Below are 27463 nucleotides of genomic sequence, written 5' to 3' on the forward strand. Positions count from 1 at the left end.
GGTCGTGCTGTGACTTCTCCCCCACCCCTGCGGCCTGGGCTCAGAAGCACAATAAGGCCTGTGAGAGGGCCTTTGGGCAAGGGAGCTCCAGGAACCGCCCCTTTCCGATGGGGTACTCACCAGGAGCAAGACAGCTCAGAGACACTGGCCTGTCAACATTCTAATGGTCCCAGAAACTCCAAGGGAACGTGGGACAACCAGGTGTCTCCCTTGCCCATGGGGTGAGCACAACCTCTACCACCTGGAATCTGGGATAATAGCGAGGACCCTGGAGGCTGGCATGTCTGGAGCCCCAGGGCCAAGCAGGACAGAGCTGGAGGTCACATGTCTCTGCCTGGCCTGGAGGCTCGGTCCCAGCTGTCCTACCACCATCTGTCCAACTTCAGTCCTTCAATCATGCAGATCAGGAATACAGCAGGTGCTTCGCCAGAGCTGAATGAAGGTCAATTCGTGAACCCTCTCCTAATCCCTCCTTTGAACCTTTGTCTTCCCACAAGGCAGAATACTTTCCTTCTCTCTCTGTCCATCCATCTTTTCCTTCTCTATCCCATCTCCATGCTTTCAGGCCATCTCAAGTCCATCTTCTTCCAGGAAGCCTGCTGACCCTCATGATATTTCCACAATACCTAGCACACAGCTCCTGTGGTTTAGATTTCCATATTCACACACTGCCTTCTGCCCTGGGCCTCATTTCCCTAGACAGGTTGTGAGCTACAGAGGGCAAGGCCTGGGCCATCACTTCCTCTCCCTCCTAAGTGAATGACTGGCCATGTCTCCATTCCCCAGGGTCTCTGCTGAGAAATAAGCCTTCTCAGATAGAGTTTCAGACCCCAGGATGAGTGAGGGACCACAGCGTGGCTAGACAGGTGTCCTGCAGTTGGGGTCCCCTGTCTCCCAGCTCACCCAACTCCTGCGGGGTCCCTCTGTCCTGGCACAGAACTAGCCCCATGCCTGCCATCTGCCTCCAGAGCTGCCCGAAGCCAGGCCATCAACCCTTGCCTGGAAAAATAACATGGGGGCTCCACGTGGCAGTAAGAGGTGGGGTATTTAGCTCACCTGCCACAGTCAGGCACACAGTTTATTTCCATTTTCCTTGGCCGACACTTCACTTGAGAAACAGAAATGGAGCAATGGTTTCTAAAACAAAAGGAATTTTGTCTCAATTGCATTTGTATCCAAATGGGCAAAATAAATTCCAGCGCTGTTCCAAGTGTGCCAAGAGCAGGGTCTGGGTACCAGGGGGGTGACGGCTTTCCATCCCCGAGAGAACGGCCAGGATGAAACACGAGGCCCTGAAGCAAACCTTCACAGTCAGTCTATTCATGGTGGCTCAGGTGTGGCACTGGACGGTGTGTCCTCCAGGCAGGTGTGCCCCTCTCCCCTCCCAAAGGGTGCTCGGTGATTATCACCTAGGTGGTCAGGGACTGCAGGGAGGAGAGTGAATGAGTAAGATGGAATTTTACTTCCGCACATGCTGGGAAGCAAGCGAGTGAGACTATTTGCTGCTCTAAATGAACAGAACGTTTAGAGCTGCATCAATCAGCAGGCGCACTCAGCACCTGCACCCACCACTTCAACGCCAGCCAGTGCCAGACGCACACCCACAGCCGAGCTGGAGGGCAGGGTCCCAGCTAGACCATGTTGGGGTAGGCTGCCAGCTTCCTCCGCGTGACCCTTTGTGACCCTCGCTCAGTTGTGTCCGACTCTTTGCAACCCCATGGACGAAGCTCCTCTGTCCATGAGATTCTCCAGGCAAGAATACTGGAGTGGGTTGCTATTTCACTCTCCATGGGATCGTCCCCATCCAGAGATTGAACCTGGGTCTCCCGTATTGCAGGCGGATCCTTTACCATCTGAGCCACCAGGGAAGCCCTTATGGAGGCAGGAGAGAGCCCAAATCTGAGTCTCTCTCCTCGGCCTAGTACTTTGCTTCCTGGCAGGTCAGCAGCCCTCGGGGAGGTGGTCCTACAAGGCCAATGGGGGCCCCTCGTGGAGTTATACTTTCTGTAGGGTCTGTGGATCTTCACATGGATGTGTGAAGCTCCTGAATCTTAGCTGTGCTTCACCTGTGGTCGCCTCTCAGCACATGATAAATTCATCCCCAGACTCCTTTTCCTTCAGCATAACTCTGTGGGGCCCTGTTGAAAGACCAAGATGCTGGCTTGCTGGTCAGCTAGCCTGTTGGCAGGCAGAAACCCAGGCCCAGCAAACCCTTGATTGCAATTTCCCACTCTGGTGCTGCAGTCTCCCCATGGGACCCTCATTCTCCAGCTCCTCTCCATCCCCAGAGCCCTCTCCCACTGACTCCTGCAGCTTCTCCAAGGCCCAACCAGCCACTCCAAGGCATGTAGCAATCTGATTAAATATGAAGTACACTGAAGGGAAGAGGTAAGAATACACTGGTGAGATAGAGGATACAGGAAGAGAGCTGGGCTTGCAGGGAGGATGGCGAGTTCAGTCACCACAGTAATGACCAAGGGGTCCTGGGGCGGGGCAAGGGGCTGGTGAAGACCTACAGCTGGAGACTTGGTGTCTGGAGGTGTGGGTGGGACAAAAACCTCCTGCGGAGAGAAACCTCCGTAAGTGCCTCAGGAGGCCCTCCGCCTGCTTTTGTAAACAGAGTTTTACTGGAACGCAGCACAGGCATTGGTCGGTTGCTGTTGTGTCACAGTGTCAGAGTATTCACTACCTGGCCATCTACAGGAACCCGATAAGAGGCTGGCAGAGGAGAGGAACTCACTCACAAATGAGGTGGGGAAGAGGTGGAAGGCAAATGGGTGTCTCTAGGGAGGGCTCAGTAGGGCCTGCAGAGGTGAAACCCGCCAAAGGCCGAGGCATGTCCCTGCTGGACGTGCCAATGGAGATCATCAGTGGCCGTCGCAGGCCTCAACTCCCTCATCTGTATGAGGGTGTGGAGGAGGTGGTGAGGGAGGTAGACAGGCTGGGGAGGGAAGAACAGGAGTGAGGAGTGGGGCCACAGAGTTAGCGGGCACAGATGACCCCTGGGTGGGATGCTTGGCTGTTTCAGGGAGGAGAGGCGGCTGCAGGCATTAGGGTGTAAACCCTTCTATAGCAGAACCAAGCCTTGAAAACGTCTGTGAAATACGAGTCTGCTTTCCTGCCTGGGATACAACTGTCCAGTCAGCTTTACAGACTCGGCCTTATCAGGCCTTGAGTTTTCACCTGGGTCTGCAGAAATGGGAACTGGAGGGTAAGAGGGGAGTAGCAGACCCAGGGTCAAACCTCATGTTCCTATTTCTTTGGGGCTGGCCCTTGCTAGGGTCAAGTCACCAGTCCTTTCCCGTCTCGTACCCACTTTCCACACCAGAGCCCAGAACATGTATACTCAGTCTGTTGAGTTGAGGCTGTGCCCTGCGGGCTCCATCCTTTCCTCCTGGGGCTGCGCTGGCCCCTGGGTTCTCTGTGTGACCCAAGAGCTCAGCCAGCCAGGCCTGACCCCAGTCCTCCTTCCTCTAAGTGCTCCTTCCCAAGACTGTGCCTCCCTGCACCATGGGCTTTGGGGGTCTCTGTCCCACCTCCCACAGCCCAGGTCCAGTGACCCACTGCAGGAAGGGTCCGTGCCTCCCCCACACCGGCCTCCTAGAGTGAGTCTTCATGATTCCTCACAGTGGTGCCACAGCTAGACCTGTGGGCCAGCCCTTGAATCAAAAAAAAAAAAAAACCACAACAAAAAAACTAAGAGTGTGAAGCTAAGTAGCAAACTCATCATTTGAAAATCTCACGTTTCCTGAGATGAGATGATTCCCATTAACCAAACACCTTCATTTTCAGAAAATCCATGTTCACAGCTTGCTCTGTAGAGCCTGCCCCCACAAGTTATGATTTATATTTTATTACAAGGTGAAAAGAGACCAAAAAAAATTCTCACAAGGAAAAAAAAAATCCCACTGACTCTTTATAGCAACTCCCAGGGCATTTGATTTAAAGGGACATTGTCATCTTTAATGTTTTCATCCAGAGGAATTAGAGAGCGCCACCATGATAATTTAGAAGCTCCTGATTTAAGGGGCAGTCTCCGTGGTCTGGCTTCACTGTATTTTCCTTTTTATGGTTCCAGAGAGTATTTTCTGAGAGATAATAATGTTGGGTGATATTTCTCCTTTGTCATGTGGAGGCCCAAGAAGAAAATTAAAATAGGTCCTTTCTAACCCCCCTCTCTGAGGCCAGGCTGTGGATCGAGGAGGACTGTCAGGGGCCACCTGCAGCCACTTCATCTTCCCAAGGCCCGAGCCTGCCTTTTGGTGCCCCCCACTGTGGAGATGGGGAGGCAGGCTGCCGTCCTGGCCCTGCGGGAAGCGACTCCTGCACCAGCCACTGGTCACAAGGGTTTCTCACTACCATCTCTTTCTGTAGACCTTTCTGCTCCTATTTCTGCCTCCATATTCAGGTCTCCATCACCTTCCAATTTCACCAGCCAGCAGTCTTCCCTGTGTGCATCCCCTGGTTAGTCCTCAAGCTGGAGAAGCTTGATCAAGTCTCTTCCTGATTTCCTTAAGCAGCCCAAACCCTGCGGCCTGATCTGGGGGCCTGTGGCAGAGACTGCTATGTGTTCACTTAACCTGCTTCCTTTCCCTCCTGTGGACACAGTTGGACTAAGTTTCCCAGCTGCCCTTGTGGTCAGGCATGGCCATATGACTGAGTTCTGGTCAATGAAGTAGGTCAGAAGGGACGTACCTAAGTCTTAGCTGGGCTCCCCCAAATCTCCTACAAGACCTTCTACTCTTTCTATCCCTCTGTATACTGACCAGGTGCAGGGCATCCGGTTAAGGAATCTGAGGCTCTGTGAGATGGTATAATAGAGCCACAAAAATGAAGATTTTTTCTGGATCCCTTTTTCATCATGTGGCCACAAAGTGAACCCCAGCACTGAACTGTTACATGAGGAAGAAGGAAATCTGTACTGTTAAACCCCCAAGATTTGGGGGTAATCGTGCCTGCATTTAGTCTCCCTGACGAACACAAGCCCTTGATGCTCCGGTTCTCATCTCTCCCTCCAGCATCACCGTTTTTGTCCATGACCGGGATGCACTGGCCATGAGGATGGTCTGGGGCCTTCCCATGTCTACACTTTTTCTTGTGCTGTCCCTCTAACTGGGCTGCTGCTGCTGCTAAGTCGCTTCAGTCGTGTCTGACTCTGTGTGACCCCATAGACAGCAGCCCACCAGGCTCCCCCATCCCTGGGATTCTCCAGGCAAGAACACTGGAGTGGGCTGCCAGTTCCTTCTCCAACTAACTGGGCTACCCTTCCCTATTTGCCTATGTAATGCTACCCATCCTTCTCTGAAGACTTCTGGCATCTCTTTGGAGGTGTTACACCCTCCTCAGTTTCCAGGGCATTCTGTGAGTACCCATCTCACAGACAAGGCAATCCTGTCTCTGCACATGTACTGATTCCCACAGGACAGTGACCTCCTTGGGGGCAGGGACCACACCTCCCTCATGCCCAGAGTCACACCACATGTGCTGTGTGGTGGCCAGGGAGCCAGCCTGGGGGGCAGGCCCTCTGATTTGAGTTTTAGCTGTACTATCACTTACTGACAATCTGGGGCCTCAATTTCTCTTCTGTAAAATAGGGATAAAAAAGAAGCGTCCACCTCCCGGAAGTTGATCCCAGGTCCATGTACCAGCTCCACTCCTCTGCTACAGTCATCGACTAAGGCTGGGGCACTTCTCTCCTCATCCCATTTCTGATACTCATAGCCTTTCACTGACCATAGTGTCTCTGATGCTTCTCTTGTTTTAACATCCACTGGGTGATATAAACATCCAAGTAGATTACCCTACCAACCTTCCACCTTATAGCCCTCACTCCCATGACTATATCCCAAGCCTAGAGATCATCATTACAAATAACAACAGACTGAAAAAGCTTATCTTCAAGCATCCTCCTCCCTGAACGCTTCCAAATCCTTTCTGGTTTATCCTCTCTGGTATCCAGATTTCAAAACATCTTCAACTCTACTGGGACCCACAATCTACTGACCAACCATCTACTTTGCCACCAACCCCCTTATGATGTCACTTCCTTCTCACCCAGCTTCAGCTCCATGGAATTTGCATCTCTGGAACCACACATTGCATACACCCTCAATTCCCTGCTCCCTCAGCACTCCCTCAGCCTTGATTAGTCCTGTCTGTTGCTCTGTGCTTGCATCTTAGTGGCTGAACATGGCTGAGGACAGCTCACTACCCTGCTGACCTGGGTCCCTTTGAGTTCATAACTCTGTGCTTCATGTGAGCCCTTCATGCTGCCTGGTGACCACTTCACCTTCTCTCCAACTGTCCACCCTCCCATTTTCCTAACAGATTGTTCCAGACTTTCTCTCTTCTCAAGCCTCCACATCTCCTCTTCTATCCTCGGTCTCAGCCATGACCTTGCTTCCTGACTCACAGGGAAAATAGATGTCTACACGGGTTATTGCTATGCTTCCACCTACCTGCACCTACACTCACCCAGCAGGCTCCTCTCCTGTTGGTACGGGTCTACCAGCCTCGCCCTAGGACAGCCCCATCATCCCAGCACTAGACTCTACCTGCCCTCACCTGCTCAGAGAAGTTTCTCTGTTCCTCACAACAAAACTCCTTGGATGAACTCTTTATACCTTGTTTCTCCAGTTCCTCTCTTTCTACTCACTTTTGCCCTCTGGCCCTGCCATCCAGTGAGAACTGCTCCTCCAGGTCACTAAAGACACCAGAACTCAGGGTCCAGTTCTCTCTCCTCTGTCTTCATCTGAATCTCCCAGTAGCATCCGCACCACTCACTTCTGGCATACTCTTCTGTTGACTTCCAGGACATTGTGCTTGTCTGGTTCTCCTCCCATCTCTCTGGCTTCCTCCCCTCACCCTCTTTTGCCAGCTCCCCCACCCCCATCTCCTGACCTCTTCACACTGAAGACTCAGTCTTGGATGCTCTTCTCCATAGACACTCACCCCCTCAGTGATCTCATCCAGCTTCAGTACTTCAAACACTGCCAGTAAGCTAAGGACTGGCATATTCCATCTCAGGGCTGGACCTTTCCCTAACTCAGTCTTGTATGCCCAGCTGCCTGTTAGCATTGCTACTTGGACATCTGATAGGCACCTCAAACTCCATATGCCCAAAGTAATAGTGATGGTCCCTCCCAAACCTACTCCACCCTGACTCCTTCATCACAGGAAATGGCAACTCCATCCTTCTGGTCCTCATGCCCAAACCTCTGGGTCACTCTGGACTCACCTCTTTTCTTGTAACCACATCCAGTCCATCAGCAAATCTCCTTGGTGTTACCCTTCAAAACACATCCACAACTGACCACTTTTCACCACCTGTCACGTTGGCCTTCACCCCCATTATCTCTCTCCCGGATTATTGTAATGGCCTTCTGTCTTGGCTGCTTGCTTCCACCCTTGGCCTGCAACAGTCTATTCTTACAACAGCAGCTAGAGTGATTCCTTTAGAATATAAAGCCAGATTAGGTCACTCCTCAACTTGAAACCCTCCAAAGACTTGATGTGTCACCCAGTGTAAAAACAAGTCCTCACACTAGCATCCAGGGCCCTGCAGGACCTCTGACCTCACGCCCTCCACCCCACGCCCCTCCAGCCAGCAGACCTATGCTCACCCAAGGGCCTGGGATGTGTCTTCTCAGGTGACCTTGTGGCTCAGGGCCCATCCCTCCACCACCAGCTCACACAGCCCCTGCTTAGTGAGGCTTTCCCTGGCCTACGGTGTTTAACTTCTGCCGCTGCCTGCCCCCACCCTGTCCTCCCTGGTCCTCTGTGTTGATCTCAAAATCACGTCTCTTCTTCTAACCTATATTTTTGTTATTGTTTATCTCTGTCTCCTCACTGGGATGCAAGTTCCATGAGACTGAGATTCTGTCTGCTCTGTTTTGAAACCTGGTGAATATCCCAGCCTAGGACAGCGCTGCCAGGAGATGTCTGTTTTGTGAGTGACCGCACCCTGCTTCTGAGGTTAAGTGCTTTTCACCTGCAGACCAACCTCGAGGGGTTGGGAGTTCTGCAAGGGCACCTGTGAGGCCACGTGGGTAGGACGCCCTGGCCTATCTCCACTGCATCAGGAGGCCCTCTAGAATCAGTAATTGCAACTCTGATGCAAACTGTCTTGGAGAAAGGCTCTCTACAGGAGCCAAGAGGACCGTTTTGCATGGCAAAGGGCATCACTCGAAACTGTCTTGCACTAATGTGTCCTGACTCACGTGTGAGATCGCAAAGCATTTTGTAAGCATGTACTAATTGATTTGTTCAACATCCCTGCCAGAGAGAGGAGGAAATCAGTACCCTGATTAAAGAAAGAAGACTCAGTTCATGATGGAATCAGGCACAAGGACGGAGTGAGGGGAGTCCTGGGGTGCCAGACATGGAGAGGAAACGCCCACCTGTCCTCAAGCCGAGGCTTAAACGTGGTCACAAGTGGGCTCATCACAGAGGTACTTGGGGGGGCGCTGTAGTTGCAGTGCCTTCTGGGTTCCCAGCTGGGGGACCATGGGCAAGCTCCTTAATCTTTTAGAGTCTCGATTTCCTCAACTCTAAAATGGGCATAAATGGTATCCTTTTCATCAAGATTGCTGTCACTAGGTAACATAATACAAAACTGGTTAACACCCAACAAATGTGATCACTGGTAACAAATGCCACAGCCCCTGCTGCCCGCCTCCCCTGTGTGCCTACTGTGTGCCTGACTGGCCCCAGTTCCCTGTCACTCACAGCCACAGAAGCCCCGGGCTGGACACAGGAGCCTCAGGAAGAGCTTGCCAGAGGGGTCCTGGCCAACTGGGAGGAGGGCCCTGCAGCCCCACTGCGGTCCTTCACAGACTCTGGGTCGGGCAGACTCTAGAAGCAGGGGACTTCTGGTGGAGTGGCCTGTGTGAGCCAGGATGCTGCGGGGTGGGAGTGCGTGGGCTTGGCCAGCCAGGTCCACTTCTCTGGATACACCCACCCCCTCCCCGAATCCCTGGTGCCCATGAGGCCAACACGTGACAAATGTGAAGTACCACAGGGACCCCACTAAAACACTCTAGGCATCACAGCATCTGGAATTTCTTGAATGGCAGTGCAGCTGAGCTCGGACTCTGAGGCCAGACTCCTGGGTTCAAGTCCTGACCCTCAATCCCAGCTCTGAAATGTAACAAGTTGCTCCAGCGCTCCATGCTTCTGGGCTTTTTCTACAGAAAGGGGCTAATAATGGTTCCTCCCTCGAAGCTTGCTGCAAGGATTAATGGATTCACTTACAACTGTACCATGGCAAGTGCTAAGTGCTCAATAAGCATTGGCTCTTAATCCTGTTATTATTTTCCGAGCTTAATTATATGGCTTCAGAAACAAGCTCTGTGACACATGCTGGGCCCTGAAGCTGCTCTGCACCAGCACCCTGGGGCATCTGTACCATGTGTTGGGTGCTGGGTCAGCACTCCCCACAGCAGACACCCCATCGTGGAAGGGCTCCCCCATGTGGGCCCAAACCATTCTCTCAGTCAGCAACTTGAGGACAGGGTGATACAGTCAGGTCTGCACTCACCACTGTGTTCCCAGGGTCCAGTCAGCTACTTGCTAAGCATGAGTGGAAACTGGAGAGCAAATATTCACCTGTTGTTCCACTTGAAAGCATTTCCCTAAACTTGTGTTTACTTAGAGCTTCCTAACTGATGGTTTTGTGACTTCAAAGACCACAGCCGTCACATGTCAAGTTTTCTCCAGTAAACTGAGCCACACTGCTGAGCCATCTGACACCTGCCGGGGGTGTCTCGGTCCTTACTCTTCTCGGCAAGGACCACAGGGACAGCTGCTGGCCAGGCCACTCACCCTGGAAGCACCAGAGTATCCCCATTTAAGGATTGGAAATGGGGACTGGGGTTGGGAAGCCATCACTGTACACTCAGGGAGATGCCCTGGCTGTGCTGTTGTAAGAACCACACGCTGTCCTGTGATGAAGGCTGTCTCCCGCTCCCTGGACATCTGGGCAGAGCCTGCAGGGCCTCAGCCTTCTGAGTGGCTGCTCTTTAAAGGAGCAGGCTTAGTGCAGACAGTCTAGTCCAACACAGGCCTTTTAAAGTCGAGCTGCCCAGAGTCTGGGCCTGTGAAAATTCCATCTAACCAGCTGCCCAGCCAGGACTGCCCACAGAGGAGCTGTGGCCTGCAGTCTTGTGGCCAAGGATTATGGATTTGGGCTGAGTGTGCCCTTCCCTCCAAGCAAGATCAATAACCTCTCCTGACCTCAAAGGGAGAGGTCACACAAGTGTGGAGGCTCAGGTGGGGCCCACATGAACAGATAACCCCAGTCCCTCCTCCTGCGTGCATTTAACCCCAGGTTTGCCCTCCTCTCCAATACGACAACTGCCCGGAGACACTAATCAACAGCCCATCTAACTGCTTTGAGTTTTCCCTCCTTCTGTCTCCACTTCCCGTTCACAAGAGCTGCTTTCAGACTCTAACCAGGTAGTGGTGGGAGGCAGGGGGGTGGCTGGAATCTGGGCATAAACTGTTCCAAAGTGAACAATCAGCCTCCGAGTGATGGAGGCCTGACTCTGGGGGACCGAGAGCCCTGCTCAGCCCATGCTTTCATTGTTAATTTAGAGAAGGTAAGGAAAACATTACAAGTGGAAGCGCACTGGCATGCCTCTTCAATTAGAGGCAGCTACTGACTGCCTCTCCATACAGCGGAAGCTGCTGCTCCCTTAGAAGCTCCACCGGCAGCCCTTAGAAGGCCTCCCACCACATGGCCTCCTATCTGGGACAGGGTGTGTGGGTCCCTGGCTGGAAGCAAGGGAAGGGGGGGCAAGGTGCTCTGTGATGGTGGGGCTGGGGAGGGTGACCCCAGGGAACACTCACACAACTTCTGTGTGGGGCACAGTCTGAGAACCCACGGACCTTTGTGTTTCAGGTAAGACACGCCAGGTTGCCTCTGAGGCTCCCTGCAGGCGTGAGCCCTGCTGCTCACTTTCTAAACCGCCCCCCTGACCTGCTTTCTTCACAGCCGCACCCCTCCACCCTCCCGCCTGTGAACATTCCACATGTCCCATTTCTTCCCAAGCCTGAAGCCCTGAGTTGCATCAGAAAGTGTTTCATCGACTGCCCACCAGTCCACAGGATGGTAATTCTGTACATGACCCAACCCTCGGGTCACCAGGGTCGCCAGTGGGGGCAGGGCTGCAACCCTGCAGGTGTGGTCAGGACAAAGCAGGACCCCCAGTTCTGCCCTCACCTCACACCTACCCCAGGACCACGTCTCCACAGAAAGAGAGACAGCCTGAGTGCCATTGAGTCCACTTGTCCACTCAGCACGCCCAGGAGTCAGGGCTGGCTGGGCCCTGGGGAGCCTCAAGAGCTTTGTCGATGTTCTTGTTTGACCTCTGGTCCTTTTTGGCCCAACTACCAACCCACTATTGACCTGTCTGAGCCAGCCATGGGTGGCTTCCACTGGCCCTTAGACCCCCCCACTGTGCCCTGTGCGCTGGGTGCTGGTGGCCCCACACATGGGCAAATGCAGCTGCTGCCTGGGCAGTGCTCAGTCTGCCACGCTCTCTTCAGCTGTAACCCCGCACCCAGGCATCAGCAGGGGAACCCCAGGGGGTGGGGGTGGTCCTGAACGGCAGGGCTGTTCCCAGCCATCCTGCCGACGAGCAGCAGCACCTTTCTAAGTACTGCTGCAGAGAGATAGGATTGAGGTCTGGGACCAATAGGGTTACCAATAGAGATACCAAGGGAACATTTCATGCAAAGATGGGCTCAATAAAGGACAGAAATGGTATGGACCTAACAGAAGCAGAAGATATTAAGAAGAGGTGGCAAAAATACACAGAAGAACTATACAAAAGATCTTCATGACCCAGATAACCAGGATGGTGTGATCACTCACCTAGAGCCAGACATCCTAGAATGTGAAGTCAAGTGGGCCTTAGGAAGCATCACTATGAACAAAGCTAGTGGAGGTGATGGAATTCCAGTTGAGCTATTTCAAATCCTGAAAGATGATGCTGTGAAAGTGCTGCACTCAATATGTAAGCAAATTTGGGAAACTCAGCAGTGGCCACAGGACTGGAAAAGGTCAGTTTTCATTCCAATCCCAAAGACAGGCAATGCCAAAGAATGCTCAAACTACTGCACAATTGCACTCATCTCACATGCTAGAAAAGTAATGCTCAAAATTCTCCAAGCCAGGCTTCAGCAATACATGAACCGTGAACTTCTAGATGTTCAAGCTGGTTTTAGAAAAGGCAGAGGAACCAGAGACCAAATTGCCAACATCCGATGGATCATCAAAAAAGCAAGAGAGTTCCAGAAAAACATCTATTGACATCTATTGCTTTATTGACTATGCCAAAGCCTTTGACTATGTGGATCACAATAAACTGTGGAAAATTCTGAAGGAGATGGGACTACCTGACCACCTGACCTGCCTCTTGAGAAACCTGTATGCAGGTCAGGAAGCAACAGTTAGAACTGGACATTGAACAACACACTGGTTCTAAACAGGAAATGACTGTGTATTGTCACCCTGCTTATTTAACTTATATGCAGAGTACATCATGAGAAATGTTGGGCTAGATGAAGCACAAACTGGAATCAAGATTGCCGGGAGAAATATCAATAACCTCAGATATGCAGATGACACCACCCTATTGGCAGAAAGCAAAGAACTGAAGAGTCTCTTGATGAAAGTGAAAGAGGAGAGTGAAAAAGTTGACTTAAAGGTCAACATTCAGAAAACTAAGATCATGGCATCTGGTCCCATCACTTCACGGCAAACAGATGGGGAAACAGTGGCTGACTTTATTTTTCTGGGCTCCAAAATCACTGCAGATGGTGATTGCAGTCATGAAATTAAAAGACGCTTACTCCTTGGAAGGAAAGCTATGACCAACCTGGATAGCATATTAAAAAGCAGAGACATTACTTTGTCAACAAAGGTCCATCTAGTTAAGGCTATGGTTTTTCCAGTAGTCATGTATGGATGTGAGAGTTGGGCTATAAAGAAAGCTGAGCACAGAATTATTGATGCCTTTGAACTGTGGTGTTGGAGAAGACTCTTGAGAGTCCCTTGGACTGCAAGGAGATCCAACCATCCTAAAGGAGATCAGTCCTGGGTGTTCATTGGAAGGATTGACGTTGAAGCTGAAACTCCAATACTTTGGCCACCTGATGTGAACAGCTGACTCATTTGAAAAGACCCTGATGCTGGGAAAGATTGAGGGCAGGAGGAGAAGGGGATGACAGAGGATGAGATGGTTGGATGGCATCACCAACTCAGTGGACATGAGTTTGGGTAAACTCTGGGAGCTGGTGATAGATAGAGAGGCCTGGTGTGCTGCAGTTCATGGGGTCGTAAAGAGTTGAATACAACTGATAGGGCCTTCTTGGACAGGCCAGAGAAGAGGAGGCACTCGATGTGCTTTCACTTGTGGGAGCTGAGAAGGGAATCACTGCTTAAAGGGTTTGGGTCTGGAAGGAAAGCATCTCCCCACAGGGTCCTGGGAGCATGGGGATATCTGTTCTGAGTGACAGGCCTGCTCCTTGTGGGGGGGGGGCCCACCCTCCCCTGTGGGGCTGAAGCCCAGAGGCTCTAAGGGGCTCTTTCCGTGGTGCCATGGGAAGGGGACCTGGTAAAGTGTCTGAAAGCACCTGCGGCCCACGGACTTCGGGATCCGGAAAGAGCCCACGGTTGCCCCACTCTGCACCAGCATGGGGTGAAAGGCCCTCAGAGAGGATGTGGCCTCAGGGATCCCTCCCTCTGCTCCGTCCCAGAGTCACAGATTGTGGGGAACTTTCTGGATGCTGGACTCTGGGGAAAAAACTGGAAACTCTAAAAGGTCTCGTCTAGGGTAGGGCATGTAGCCGGTGGCTCAGTGTTCAGGAGTGACCCATGCACACTGCCTTTGTGTTGGAGTCCGTGTTAGCAGCTGTGGGCCCCCGGCAGGCCCCCAGCCTCCTGGCCTCAGTTTTCCTTATTCTCAGAACATGGGGCTGGGAGGAAGCCCTGCCAGGGGCGGGCGCAGCATCTGGCACACGGCTCTGAAGCCCTGTCAGTGCCTCACCAGTGAGGCTGTGTCTGGAGAGGCTTGAGAGTGTTCAGGAAGATGAGTGAACTAGAGAAGGCACTCAGGGGGCCACCCACCCACCTCACCGCCCCTCCTACTACCTGTGGAGGGCCGAGTCCTTTGGGCCCCATTTCCACTCCCACTTGGATTCAATTTGCAATGCTGACAAGTGTACAAACAGTTATTGTGCCTGAAACACCTGAAGACAAATGCCAGTGCCATCTGGAGCAGAACGGCTCCCAAGGCTCAGCTTGCAGCTGCCTGGGGAGGGGCTCACACAGCCTCCCTCCACCTCCCCGGGGCAGACCACACTGTGGTGGGTCCCAGAGTGGGACCTTGGTGGGGGACTGGGAATCCTGGCTGAAGCCTGAAATGGAAAGCCACTGCCAAGCAGCCCATACTTGGAGAGCAACAGAAGGCCAACTGAGCATCAATCCTCAGCTCCCTGCCCCCCGAGTGTCCACAGGCAGGAGGAGCGTTGGGAGATACTGGAAGGTCTGCACAGAGGAGATTGGTCTGCCTGAACCTCTGCTGAGACTGCTCACAGTCCAACAAACTGGTTACACATGTTGCTTGTCCCAGTTCCTGCCTGGATCCCTGGGTCCAAAAACAATAGCAGAGACCGAAGGAGAGGCAAAGGTCTGAGGGCCCCAGAACCCCACCAAATTCTGTGTGAGCTGAAACAGGAACTTGAGGCTTGGAGCACACGGCTGAGAGCAGCTTGCCTCCTACTAGAATGGGAATATGTTCTCTGTCATTGGGGATGCCTCCCAAGTCCCCACTTTGCTGCAAAGCGCATTTTAATTCCAGCCCCCTCCTTGACGTGGGGCCTCCTTACAGTGTCCAGCCTGGAGCCTCCAGGAGGCATCTGGTAAGGACTTGTCAGATGCTGCAGATATAAGGGAATCTACAGATAGATTTGCATGCTTCCCTGGTTGCTCAGTCAGTGAAAAATCTGCTGCAGTGCAGGAGCCCCATGTTCAATCCCTGGGTCGGGAAGATCCCCTGCAGAAGGAAATGGCAAACTACTCCAGTATCCTTGCCTGGAAAATTCCATGGACAGAGGAGACTGGTGGGCTTCAGTCCATGGGGTCACAAAGAGTCGGACATGACTGAGTAACTAATACGACTACTACTGGTGGCTCAGATGGTAAAGAACCTGCCTGCAGTGCAGAGACCTGGGTTTGATCCCTGGGTTGGTAAGATCCTCTGGAGAAGGGAATGGCTACCCACTCTGATATTCTGGCCTGGAGAATCCATGAACAGAGGAGCCTGGCAGGCTATAGTCTATGGGGTCAAAAGGAGTCTGATATGACTGAGCGTCTAATACATACACACACACACACACAACACACAGAGGTAGATTTGTACTCTCCCACAGAAGGCCAACTTTGGGGGAAATACCAGTCTCGATAGGAAATGGGTGAATAAAGTAGAGCAGGGGTGAGGGCTATCTTGGCAGAGGGCATCTCTCTGCCAACCCAGTGATACAGATAACACAACACACCTGAGGAACAATAGTGGGCAGCTGACCCCGCTCAGTGCCACACGTGGGCAGTAGGATTACCTCCACCACCAGGAACCCCCCTGACTTCCCTTCTCCCCGAGAACCACTACAACCACCTTGAACCTTCTCTCTTTACTACTATTTAGAAAACTCCATCATGGTCTTTCATCTTGCCAACAAGTGTTTATCAAGCACCTGCCATATACCAGTTTTCCACCTCATGGGAAGCTCTAGGTTTATCTCTCTCTCCTGCTCCTTTGTCCTCCAGCTGGAACAAGATGCCTCAGACAATAACAACCTTGCCCGCTCCCAGAGGCAGCCCTGACTTTGCCCTCTTTGCCTCCTGGCTTTGCTATTGCCTCGTCTGTTCTGCTGCTACCTGTGTCCAGGCGCTGTTGGTCATGTGGCCTCTGCCCATGTTTAGCCACTCACCATTGTCCCCAGCCTCCAGGCTGGAGAGTGGCTGGAGAGTAACAGTCGTGATAAAATGAGAACTGGTGAGCCAGCAGGTATGGCTGATGCAGAGGACACCTGGATGGGTCACGGCCGATGGTCTAGGGTCTCCAACTAGCCCCGAGTGTGCCACTGGAGTGCCTGCTTCAGATAGCAGCAGCAGCTTGGGTGTCCCCCGCCCTCCGCTCCCCTCTCTGCCTGTCCAGGTCCCGTCGGTGCCCAGAGCCTGGCTCTCCAGCCACCACCTTGCCAGGGACCATCCTGGTGCCGGGATGTGAGTGCCCCCCGCTCCTGCCTCAAGAGGGGCCCCAGGCTGCCCACCCAGATGGTTGCCGTGCCCATGTGAGCAGAGCCCTAGCACCTCCACTCCCCAGCATCTCATGCCTGTGCAGACCGTAAGCTGGGCAAGCAGGGTGGTGGTGGAGGTGGGGGTCTTACGAGACACTGTCACAGAGCCTGAACTGAGGTGGCTGGAGAGGAAGGAAAGACCACGAGGCAGAGGACGTCCAGCTCTGGGAGAGCCCACCTCTCAGACACAGACCTGGTGGGTCTCTCTTCGCCTCAGAGCACTGGGGGTCTTCAGGAGCCACAGAGACCACCCCCAGGCCACACCCACACCGAGACTCAGGTACTGCTACTGGGATGAGGAGGCAGTGAGCTGGGTGGGGGGGCACCCTGCCTTGCTTTCTAGGCTCTTGCCTGGAGTCTGGGAGGCAGTCTCAGCATCTGAGGGGTCCCCTGGAGAGCCGGGCTCTGGGCAGCTCAGCCATTCGCATCCCTAACCTTTCCAGCACCCCAATCCCAGGGAGCAAGTTTGGAAATCAGTAACACGAACTTCAGTGCTTAATTGCACACTTAGGGCCTTTGGAGTCCTCACAAAAGCTTTGCAAAAACACGAGATTTACAAGGACAGTAAGGTGCTATCCTGGTAAAAAGCTGACATTTAAATTGTTCTAATTTTATATCTTTGTAATGAAATGCTTTGTTTCATCTGCAGCCATTTCTATGTATTTACTAACATTCAGAGAGCTGTCTGTTCTGTACAAAACGTAAGCCTCTTTACGGTTTGTACATCAGGCTGGTTGGGTGATATGTGAGCATAAGACCCAGAGCCTGGCTGCAGTCCTGCTGGGAGTCCTTACCCTGGAACAGGGACAAACAAGGTATTCAGCCACCCTGCCCCTGCTTCTCCCTCCAAGAGGACGTTTTTTTTCGTGTTTTTTTTTTTTTAATCACCAAAGCATCGCATTTTAATGAGTTTTCTTTGCAATTTGTATATAATAGATTTTCAATAACAACCTGTAATTAGTTCATTTTCTACTGTTCAATTGCTCTGCACTAAGGCCATTGACAGCTTCCAGCTGGGATCTTTAAAAATGGAAAGTGCTTGAAATCTCAGCTCCTGACAATGTTAGCAAGTGCTGGGCTCTATGATGCAGCTGTCAGCAGCAAATCACTAGAGATGGGAAAGAGGTGGTTTCGATATGAAACTTCCAAGACCCTCTGCTTGCCAAGTGTATTTATTTCTTCATATACTTCATCCCTCTCACTGAGCAAAGATTTACCAAGGGCTTTCTGGATGTCAGACCCCATGCTAGGCGTGAGCCCATGGTGAGCAAAACAGCCTCCAGCCTCATGGAGCCTATGGACTCTTATGGGCCAGGTGACAATGACAGAGCACAGTGACAGGGGCTGGGAACACACAGAAATCTTTGTCATCACCATCATCACCTCCATCATTGACCTACTTGGCTAATGACTACTTAGCATTTACCATATACAGGGTATCATTCTAAACACCTTACACGAATTATTTCAGTGTTGAGTAACCCTACATGGGATTTGATGCTTTTGAACTGTGGTGCTGGAGAAGACTCTTGAGAGTCCCTTGGACAGCAAGGAGATCAAACCAGTCAATCCTAAAGGAAACCAGTCCTGAATATTCATTGGAAGGACTGATGCTGAAGCTCCAATATTTTGACTGCCTGATGTGAACAGCCGACTCATTGGAAAAGACTCTGATGCTGGGACAGATTGAGGGCAGGAGGAGAAGGGGGCAACAGAGGATGAGATGGTTGGATAGCATCACTCAGTAGACATGAATTTGAGAAACTCTAGGAGATAGTGGAGGACAGAGGAGCCTGGTGTGCAACAGTGCCTGGGGCTGCAAAGAGTTGGACATGGCTTAGTAACTGAACAGCAACCTTATGTGGTGCTTATCATACCCATTTTACAGGTATGGAATTTGAAGCTCAGCTTAACCTCTGGTAAAGACCTGTCCAAGGAAAAATGGGCAGCAGAGGATGAGATGGTTAGATATCATCCCTGACTCAGTGGACATGAATCTGAGTAAACTCTGGGAGATAGTGGAGGACAGAGAAGCCTGGCGTGCTGCAGTCCATGCGGTTGCAAAGACTCACAACTTACTGACTGAACAACAACAATTGTTTTTATATGACTTGAGTGGTAAGAGCCCATTACTAACTAAAGCGCTATTAATAAGCAAAAAAGCACCCAGATGACTGGCCCGTTGACTTTGGCTTCAGGGTAACATAGCAAACTCACACAGAAGCCTTCTTGGAGGTTCTCTCTTTGTTGGAGGTGAGGAGAAAGTCCTTGGCAGGGAGTACCGAGACTGACAGCACTTTCTGATACCAGTTTCCAGTGGCAGCTCCAGTTTAGCTCTTTTATGCCCTTGAGCAAATGAGGGACCAAGGTCAGGGAATCAGTGTTTCTGCCACTTGATTTGCAAGTCCTGCATGAGGCAACCAGTTCCTCCCTTTGGGATTAGGGGAGTCACTCCACCAATGGTCTTAGCCTCTGCCAACACTGACACAGGTAACTGCACGCAGGTAACTCTTGTTCTCCAAACTCTAGAGCCAAATAGATTCAGATAAAATTTTTGATAGACTCAATGCCATCTGTAAGGAGATCAAACCAGTACTGAATATTCATTGGAAGAACTGATGCTGAAGCTGACACTCCAGTATTTTGGCTACCTGATGTGAAGAACCGACTCATTGGAAAAGACCCTGATGCTGGGAAAGATTGAAGGCAGGAGGAGATGGGGACGACAGAGGATGAGATGGTTGGATGACATCACTGACTTGATGGACATGAATTTGAGCATGCTCCGGGAGTTGATGATGGACAGGGAAGTCTGGCATGCTGTAGTCCATGGGGTGGCAAAGAGTCGGACACGACTGAGTGACTGAACTAACTGAACTGATGCCATCTGAAATTTTGCTATTCAATATCCCCAACGGAGGAAAGGAATGGAGCAGTATAGAGTGGGATTTTACTGACTGAACTTCTTGTCTGAACTCATCCTACATGGATAAGGAGCTGGACAGATTTGGGGGAGGGATAGTTGCTGCTGTTTTACTATCATGGGGTGGTGGGGAGGGCTATGATAATGGGTCTGGCAAGGCATCTGCCCTGTGCGGGCATTATTTGTTCCAGAGGATAACCACGTGCCAGATGAACCCACAGTACCCTTTCATAATGCAGCAACAATGGCAGAAAAAACAGTTGTAAATTTGCCCAGTGACCACCTCCTCTGGTTCACAGAGTTGCCCTGGATACAGAAGTACCACAATAATCAGATTAAATCACTGTTTTCCTTTCTGCTGGCCTGGCGCTAAGGGAGGGCATCTGACTCCCACATAGTTGTGGGACTCAGGTCCCACAACTGACTCAGGTCCTCGTCCTGGACATTGTGTATCCATGACCCTCAGACAGTAAGAGGGAAGACCTTTATCCTGCATGGTGAGCCTGTCCTTTACATGCAGCACATTGGTCTCATAGGATTAATTAAAAGGACAAGTATCTTTCTAAAAAAGCAGAAGGAACTTGTAATGAATTTAAAGTGAGAGAAAAATCCTCATTTAAGCAATATGTTTTTTCCCACAATCCCAACCCAAGCATTCAGAAAACTGCAAAAACATGCATTATTGAAAAGGTTTTTAAGCAAGCAACTTTTAAATTCATTGAGATGAACAGACAGGCTGGCCCGCACCTCTCTCACCAGTAACCCTGGCGCCTGGGTCTCTGCCTCACATCGGGGGTGGGAGGTTCTGTGGTTTGTTGGGGGTGGGGGCAGGGGGAGGAATGAGGAGGAAGGCTTGGGAGACATGCTGAGAGGACACTACCGTTAGTTCCAAGATCAGTCTATGATTTGGAAAACCAAAAGCAACCTGAAGAGAATGTTTAGGTGACAAATAGAGGCAGAGAGGGAGGCTAGCCTCACATTTCACTGGCATCACTGTACAGAGATGAGTGATTTGCAGCCTTCGTGACTTCCATGGCTAAGGGACCTGTCTTCTGCCCTCCTCAGGTGGGTGGTGGTCACCCGTTCTGCAGAGCCAGGAGGAAGGTACAGCCCCACCACGAACCACTCAACTGAGCACGGCAGCCACCAGCCCAGGGATTGCTGGCATTACCCTCAGCCAGCTGCAGACAGTGCCAAACACCAGCGCAGCCTAGGCTATGTCAGCTGCGTGAGAAAACATGACTTAGGAGACTGCACACTGCCCGCCCACCCTCCCTGCAAAAAAAAAAAAAAACCCTTGTAAATAGTAATACAACTCACTTCACCAGGGAAAAGTCTCCCAAATCCCATCCTTTAATAAAGTGGCTGAATCTGTGCCAGTCACCGTACATAGCCTGCCCTGCCTAGAACCCAAGGATCCTGGCAAAACAGAGACTAGAAAATGCAACTTTAAAGTCTCAACCTTTGCCAGCCAGTTAGCCTCAGTTTTGGAAATCAAATCCAAAATGTTGTTGCTGAAATGTCTGAGATATTACTTTTTGCGTTTTAGTGAGATGTCTTTAATGGCCATTGATTTCTGGGTAATCAGTTGTACCTGTGTGTCTTATTTCAATTTCCTATTTAATATCCACTGAACCATAAATCCATTCTCAGAGTGAGGGGAGTTTAGAGTTCCTGTGACTTTGAAAGACCACTGATCCTGAGTGACTCCAAGTCTCTGAGTGCTCCGAGTGACTGTGTGTTGGGCCTTGAAAGCAGGGTTAACTCATTTTGTGGCTTCCTTAATGGCTGTGAGTTTACATTTTATTGCATGTCTATTGTCTGGGTTGGGCTGTGATGAATGGTTTGGCTGCCCAGTTCAAAATAAGTCCAAGGCGACAGCAGAATCTAATTTGTTTTAAAAATGATGATTATAAGGTTTTTCAAATAATAATCCAGGAACGAGGGAAACAGACAGCACATTGCTCTACATGGGACATACAGCCAAAAGCTAAGTGAGGAGGTCCCTCCTTTTTCACGCGCAGATCCTGCTCATAACAACCTTCACTAGGGAGGCCAGGGTGGCCTCTCTTTCATCAGGGCAACAGGTATGCTGCCATTTCCTTGAAAGGAGAGCCAATAGCCCCTGCTTGGTCCCAGACCAGTTCCCAGGAAGGAAGTGGGCTCGTGGATCAGAGGCTTCTGTGACAATTGGTACCAGGACGGTACCCAAGCAGTGTCATTTTCTGTGATGCCATTGTAGGACACGCGTATGTGGCTCTGGTGTATCCCCAAATCTTTGAAGTCCAGCCTTGACCCCCAGCTTTGAAAATGTGGTGATCTTTTTCTTTACAGCTCCTTCTGTAGATGGGGAAGGGGGGTGCTGAGTGCACAAAGCATGCTGGGAATGTCTCAGAACTGACCCCGGAAAGCGTGCTGCTGTCTCTCTGATGAGGAGGGAAGCTCCACCCTGTTGCTGACCTGACATCTACGCCTTTCTTGTTTATGTCCCCTGGGATTAGCATCATCAAGGGGGCTCTGTTCGAAGAAGGCGGATGGAGAGGAGGTTCCCGGAGGTGGTGAGGACAGGTGGGGAGGGAGGGTCTTGTCCAGCGAGTGCAGGTCAGTGCCTCACAATGGGCTCTCCAGAGGGAAAAAGAGCCCCCTACCCCTTGTGTAGCATTTGTGTCCTGTATGCAGACTTCTGTGTTGTAAACAGTCCTACTAGGGCTGATTTAAAGCTCCCAACTATGTAACTGTTTGCCTTTGCAAAAGTCCTAAAAATATAACAATCATCGCCTGAGCTGTGCCGACATCTCCACATGTTCTAAAATTTAGAGATTCATTTCAGGAATAAGCTCCTCAATCCACAAAGCAAACACCTCCCAGGCTGATTGAATCTACCAGCCATTCACACCTTATTATGAACCACCAGACTTAGAGTTTAAACTGTGAGCAGGAAGGAGTAGGCTGGGGAGAAAGACAGTTATCATGTATCAGATAGAGCCTGGGAACTGGGAGTTGGACTTTGGCCCTTGGTAACAGGGACTCTGTGGACTGGAAAGGCACAGCCTGTGACCAGCTCATGGACACTTCCCACAGGGAAGAATCACGCTTGTTTCTCTTCTCTCAGGTCACAGGAGTACCTCTTCTACCTGCCACAAGAGCCCTTCTTGCCAACAAATCAAGAGGATGCCTTCTCAGGCCTGGTGAATTTTTGAAGTTACAAAAGCATACAGAGACACTGATGCAAAGCAGGAATACCTTCCTGGAAAACACACCTCCAGGTAGAGAATGAGACTGAGGATGCCAGGACCTGTGGTTCAGAGTACTCAGGGACCCTGGGGGTCTTACCCCTGCTTCCTCAATTGCAGGGTCCACAGGAGCTGCAAGCTTGCAGGTAATGTTCAAAGGTGCCTCATACAGGGTACACATGTTACCTGCTTTAAACAGAACCTGCTCCACATGCTGTCTGACAAAAAGGAGCTTCACTTCTTTGGGGCCAAGAATGTCCCCTCTTGTCTTGAGTTAGGGTCCCACACTGCCTTCCATCTCCTAGTGAACCTGTCTAGAGTTGTCTGGGGTTTCTTGCACTCACATCTCTTGGAAGCCCTGTCTCAGCTCTAGCTATGGTTGATATGAGGTCATCTCTTGGGAAAGCATCTCAGGGAGAAGACCTAGGTCCCTCAGACACTGTACCTGCTCATCATATGCACCAGTGAACCCACAGAGGGTCCATTCTGAGTACCTCCTCCGTTTTCAGGCAGAATATCCCCATTTTTCTTCTTCTCCAGGGATTCCCCCTCCTCTCATCAACCTGGACCCTCATTCTTCATTATCCTGCATTGTGACTACTCCATGGTCTATCTGGCCAAGCCTCCAGCATCCTCCTGCTGAGAACCCCCAGGCAGGGTTCTCTGATGGGGCCAGGCTACCTCCTTGGGAGAATCCTAACATCTGCTCTGTCCATGTGCAGTCACAAAATCTCCTAGTCATGTGAGACAGTGCCTTCTTAATCATAATTAAACACAGCCCTGGGTTCCTCAAATGAAATCAACAGCGAGAAGAACCTTTATCCAAAAGGAACAGAGCAAGTACCCCATCCCCCACCTCTGCCCACCTCTTACTCTTTCCTTAAATCTCAGGCTAATCGCAGAATAAATTCAACTACTTTCACCTATAGAAGAAGCCAACCTTGGAAAACAACCAAAGACAGACTCCAGACCCTGACACCATTTTGGTGCAGAAATGCCTGTTTGCTGACGGTGAGCCCCGACAGGGGCCTGACTTACGGAAGGCTGTGTAGAACTCATGAAGGGTCAGGAGGCCGTCTTTGTTGTAGTCATCAAATCGGAGGAGGTCGCCCGGTGAGCACCCCAGGAAGTCCTCCTCCAGGTCCTGCTCCTTCAGTGCGTGCTGTGGGTGAGAAAGGGAAAAGGCTAGAATCAGGAGTGAGTTTAGAGCTATGGGCGCTGCTGGAAAACGGCTCAGGCCAAGTGGGGCTGTGGTCACTGTCTGGGCAGGTGTGTCCGTGTGTGTGCATGTAGACTCCAGCAACAGCTCTGCAGGCCATGGGGAGCATCCAAATCTCTTTGGTGTTGTCTTGTTTGACCTTCTCCTTTTATAGATGAGAAAACTGAGGCTCAGAGAGGGAAGGGACTTTCTCAAGGTCACACGATGATTGGGCCTGAGTCAAGATTAGCTTTCAGGTCTGTTTTCTCCCCACCAGGGCAAACAGATCCCAGATGATATGAGGCGAGAAGGATCCATGTGGTCATCTGGTCTACCCCTCTGTGTTGTAGATGGGGAAACAGGGAAGAGACAGGGGCCTGATCAAATAAGCCCAATTAACAGTGGCCATACTCAGTGGCTCCCAACTGTGCACAGCTGGAAGGTCACTGCTCCATCAGTGTACCCCTCCCTGCCCCCTCCAACCCCCACCAATCTCAGGTCAGTACATCCTAGCCACAGTACTATTCCTGGGGAGACGAAGCTGCTGTTCTATTGACCTAGGCCTGAGCCCCTGCTCTGCCTGCCTTGTCCTGCCAGGAACACAAACCACCACCCTTGGGATTCTGTTGAGGGGACCATGGGTGGGCCCTTGTGAACTCCTCTCTGGATGTGGTCTGGGCTGCAGGGTAGGGGCCTCCCTAGTAGGACCATCTGTGTATGGGTCTGAAACTAGAGTCTCACAAACAAAATGCTCAGAAGGAATTCTCAGAAGAAAGAAAAAATGATTTTATTTTGGGGGGAAGAGGGGAAGAGCAGCATTTTCTCTTTATTTAACAGTCTCAGCTGGGCCTGGTGTATTAAAGGCAATTTAATGTGATAATGTTAAAAAAATGACCCTTCACCCAGCAAATAAGAGTGTTCGATAAAAGGGAGATCAACCATAACGCCCGAAATCAATCTTCCAAAGATGGAAATTTCCCTTTGTCTATTTCTGCACTGGAAATTGATTAACTTTTCATAGGACCTACACGTTTTCTCCAAAGCCTCTGATTCAGTGTCAAGGAAAGGCCCACTTTAGCTGGGCCCTGCTTGGCAGATTTATGAAATGGACTTTAAACACATTAAATTTTAAAGAGGAAATCATAGTCCAATTACCACACTCGTTAATGGCTGCAGGTGCCTCAGGGCATGTCTCTGCCAGGTTAGAGCCATGCGCCCAGGAATGTTCTGTTGCTACCTGGATCCATGTGGGCCCGGGGCACTGAGATCCCACAGGTGCCTCTGTCTGGGGTGAGACAGAGATGCCTGCCCTCTAGGCTCCCCACACAGCCTGTACTGTGGGGAATCGAACTGCTAGATGGCTCTTTTCTCAGGTAACCATGACCAGTAGGACCTGGGCTCTCCCCAGAGCAGCATGGGTCATCAGTGGGTCTCCGGTCCTGGCCCATGGGGTCTTAGCCATAGCTGGGGGCTGAGGGTTGATGAAGTAGTGACATGAAGGCTGGTGTGTGTCTGGGAGGCTTCCCGGAGTGTGGGCCATGGATGGACTTACCTGTGATGCCAGGTATGAGCGAGCAGAGCAGGGTCTGCAAGTGCCTTAGGATCTGTGGTTCCCCACCCACTCCCTGGAAGCCAGCTCTGAACTGGCCGGACTTGAGGAGGGGTCCCTGCATGGTGAAGTGTCTGGATAACTGCTCTACTCAGAGTTTTTGGGCACTTGCTGTCCCCACAGACCTCAAAAGGATTAGGTGGAGCTGGTGGTGGGAGCTGGTCTCCCAGGGAGCCCCGTGTAGTGTGAGGAGAGCTGGTCCATGCACACCTGGCACCCTGGTTGCATCTCAGTTCACCACATCCTAGACAATGCGTGCTCTACAGGCAAACCATTTGATTTCTTGGCGCCTCCTCTTGTTCATCTAAAAATACTTGGTAAGTGGGGATAACAGCAGCACCTACCACACAGCAAAAGGTGGCTGAAAGGTTTAAGGAGGAAATAACAACAATAGAGGTGATGGTGACAAAGGGATGCTAATGGCTGTCACCTACTGAGAATGTACCACATGCTGGGCACTAGGCTGAGAACTTCACGCCTCTTAGCTCATCTAACCCTCCTGATGACCCTGTGACAGTCACAGATAAGAAAAGAGGCACAGAGCCAGGCAGTTGTCTGCCTAGACCCCCTAGGTCCCCGTAAATGGTGGAACTGGACCTGAATTCAGGCAGTTTGTGAAGTCTGTGTTCGTAGCTAATCTACTGAAGAGTGAGGGACACTCCTGCGTAGGGCGCACTGCAGGTAAAGGGCGTCGCTTAGTGCCAAGCCCCTAGTGGGTGCTCTAAATGCCATGGCCCTCCCTGCCTGGTCCTTCCTGGTGACCCGGCACAGTTTTGATGAGGTCACTGCTGTGCCCTGTGAAAGATCTTTTTAAAGTAGTATCAAAGGTGGGGAACCATCCTGTTATCTGTCCTTGGGGGGCGGGGCACTCTGTGGTCTTGGGAGGCAGAGCTGCCCCAGGGCGGCTGACCTCACCTCCCTCCATATCTTTGTACCTGGTGTGGCTCTGGGACCCCAGGCTCTCAGACCCAAACCAACAGAGCAGGAGCAGGAATGCAGACCCCTGGGCCCATCCAGCCCGACTTTCTGCCACCAGCACCCAACAGGCCTGTCTTGCAGCTGGCGTGCCTGCTGCCCCGGGTTGCTTCTTCCTTGTTCCTTTTTGCTGCAGATGCTTGTGGCCCTTGTACCACCTGGTAGTTGGGCAAAGGGCCACATGTGCTGTGTTTGGGAGGGAGGCAAACCAAGGGCTCCATCTGAGTGTTTTCTCAAGGGGCAGAGCAGTTCTCGGGGGGTGGCCATGGGCTGCCTGCAAGCCACAGGCTGGAGTGTGGGCTGCTGCTACCCAGGTACCACCACTGGTGAGGTTCGAGGGGGAGAGGACTTGGGGACAGCATGTTACAACTCCCAAAGCTCTTGGTGGAAATCAAAACCTGCTTCCTTTGAATCTTCCTGCTGAAGACAGTAAAGGACTCAGGAAGAAAAAACTTGTTTCCTAATGAAAGCCTCAGAGCTCAGCCTGTGTACAGTGTGTGTTTCGCCAGTTAGCTCAGAGCTTGTTGGTAAATATTGGCTGCAGGTGGCTGGTGGGAAACAGACACCGACATCATTTTGTTTGTCAGATATTTCCAAGGGTTCAACACAAGCTCTCTGACTCCTGGGAGATGCTTTCTCTTGCAGAAGCAAGACCCCCTCGGTGTCCCATTTCAGAGATAGTGACAAACGACTCTTCCCACAGGGGTCTGCTGGTTCTCTTTCTATACGTGCTGAATGGAAAATTGGATCCCCCCGTAATGTGATTTCAGCCAGTGCTGTACCCACCTGGGCCAGCTCAGAGCTGCCGAGGTGGCCGTCTCCATCTGCGTCGAAGTCCTTGAACAGAGATTCCACCAGGAGGCGCTTCTGGGAGGAGGGGTCTTGTCTGCTGTCCCCTTCGCGGAGTGGCTGCAGGCGGCTCTGCAGTGCCAGAAGGACCTTCTTCAGGCGGGCGTAGTCGGCCATGGTGCACGGGTCACCTGGAAGAGAAGATGGGGTTAATCCAGCCAGACTCCTCCCCTGGTCTTGAGAAGACCTCGCTCCACCCCACCACCCATCAGCAGTTACTAGGCATCTGCTAGATGTAGTGCAAGGTGCAGCCTGAGTACATGAGAGCTGTCCATCCAACTGTCCACCAGTCCATGCCACAGATACTTGCTGAG

At 51.5% G+C, this 27463-nt stretch overlaps 1 protein-coding gene across 1 annotated transcript in view; it reads right to left on the reverse strand.

The window, feature by feature from the left end:
- The window catches only part of FSTL4 (follistatin like 4), a 414248-nt gene that overhangs the window by 103561 nt on the left and 283224 nt on the right, over positions 1-27463 (reverse strand). The window contains exons 5-6 of the mRNA XM_065935361.1: positions 27087-27280; positions 23557-23680 (exon numbers count right to left, since the gene is read on the reverse strand). Coding sequence (XP_065791433.1) covers positions 23557-23680; positions 27087-27280 — 318 coding nt within the window. The remainder of the gene's footprint in view (positions 1-23556; positions 23681-27086; positions 27281-27463) is intronic.

The sequence above is a fragment of the Muntiacus reevesi genome, chromosome 1, assembly GCF_963930625.1.
Source record: "Muntiacus reevesi chromosome 1, mMunRee1.1, whole genome shotgun sequence".
Classification (NCBI taxonomy): Eukaryota; Metazoa; Chordata; class Mammalia; order Artiodactyla; family Cervidae; genus Muntiacus; species Muntiacus reevesi.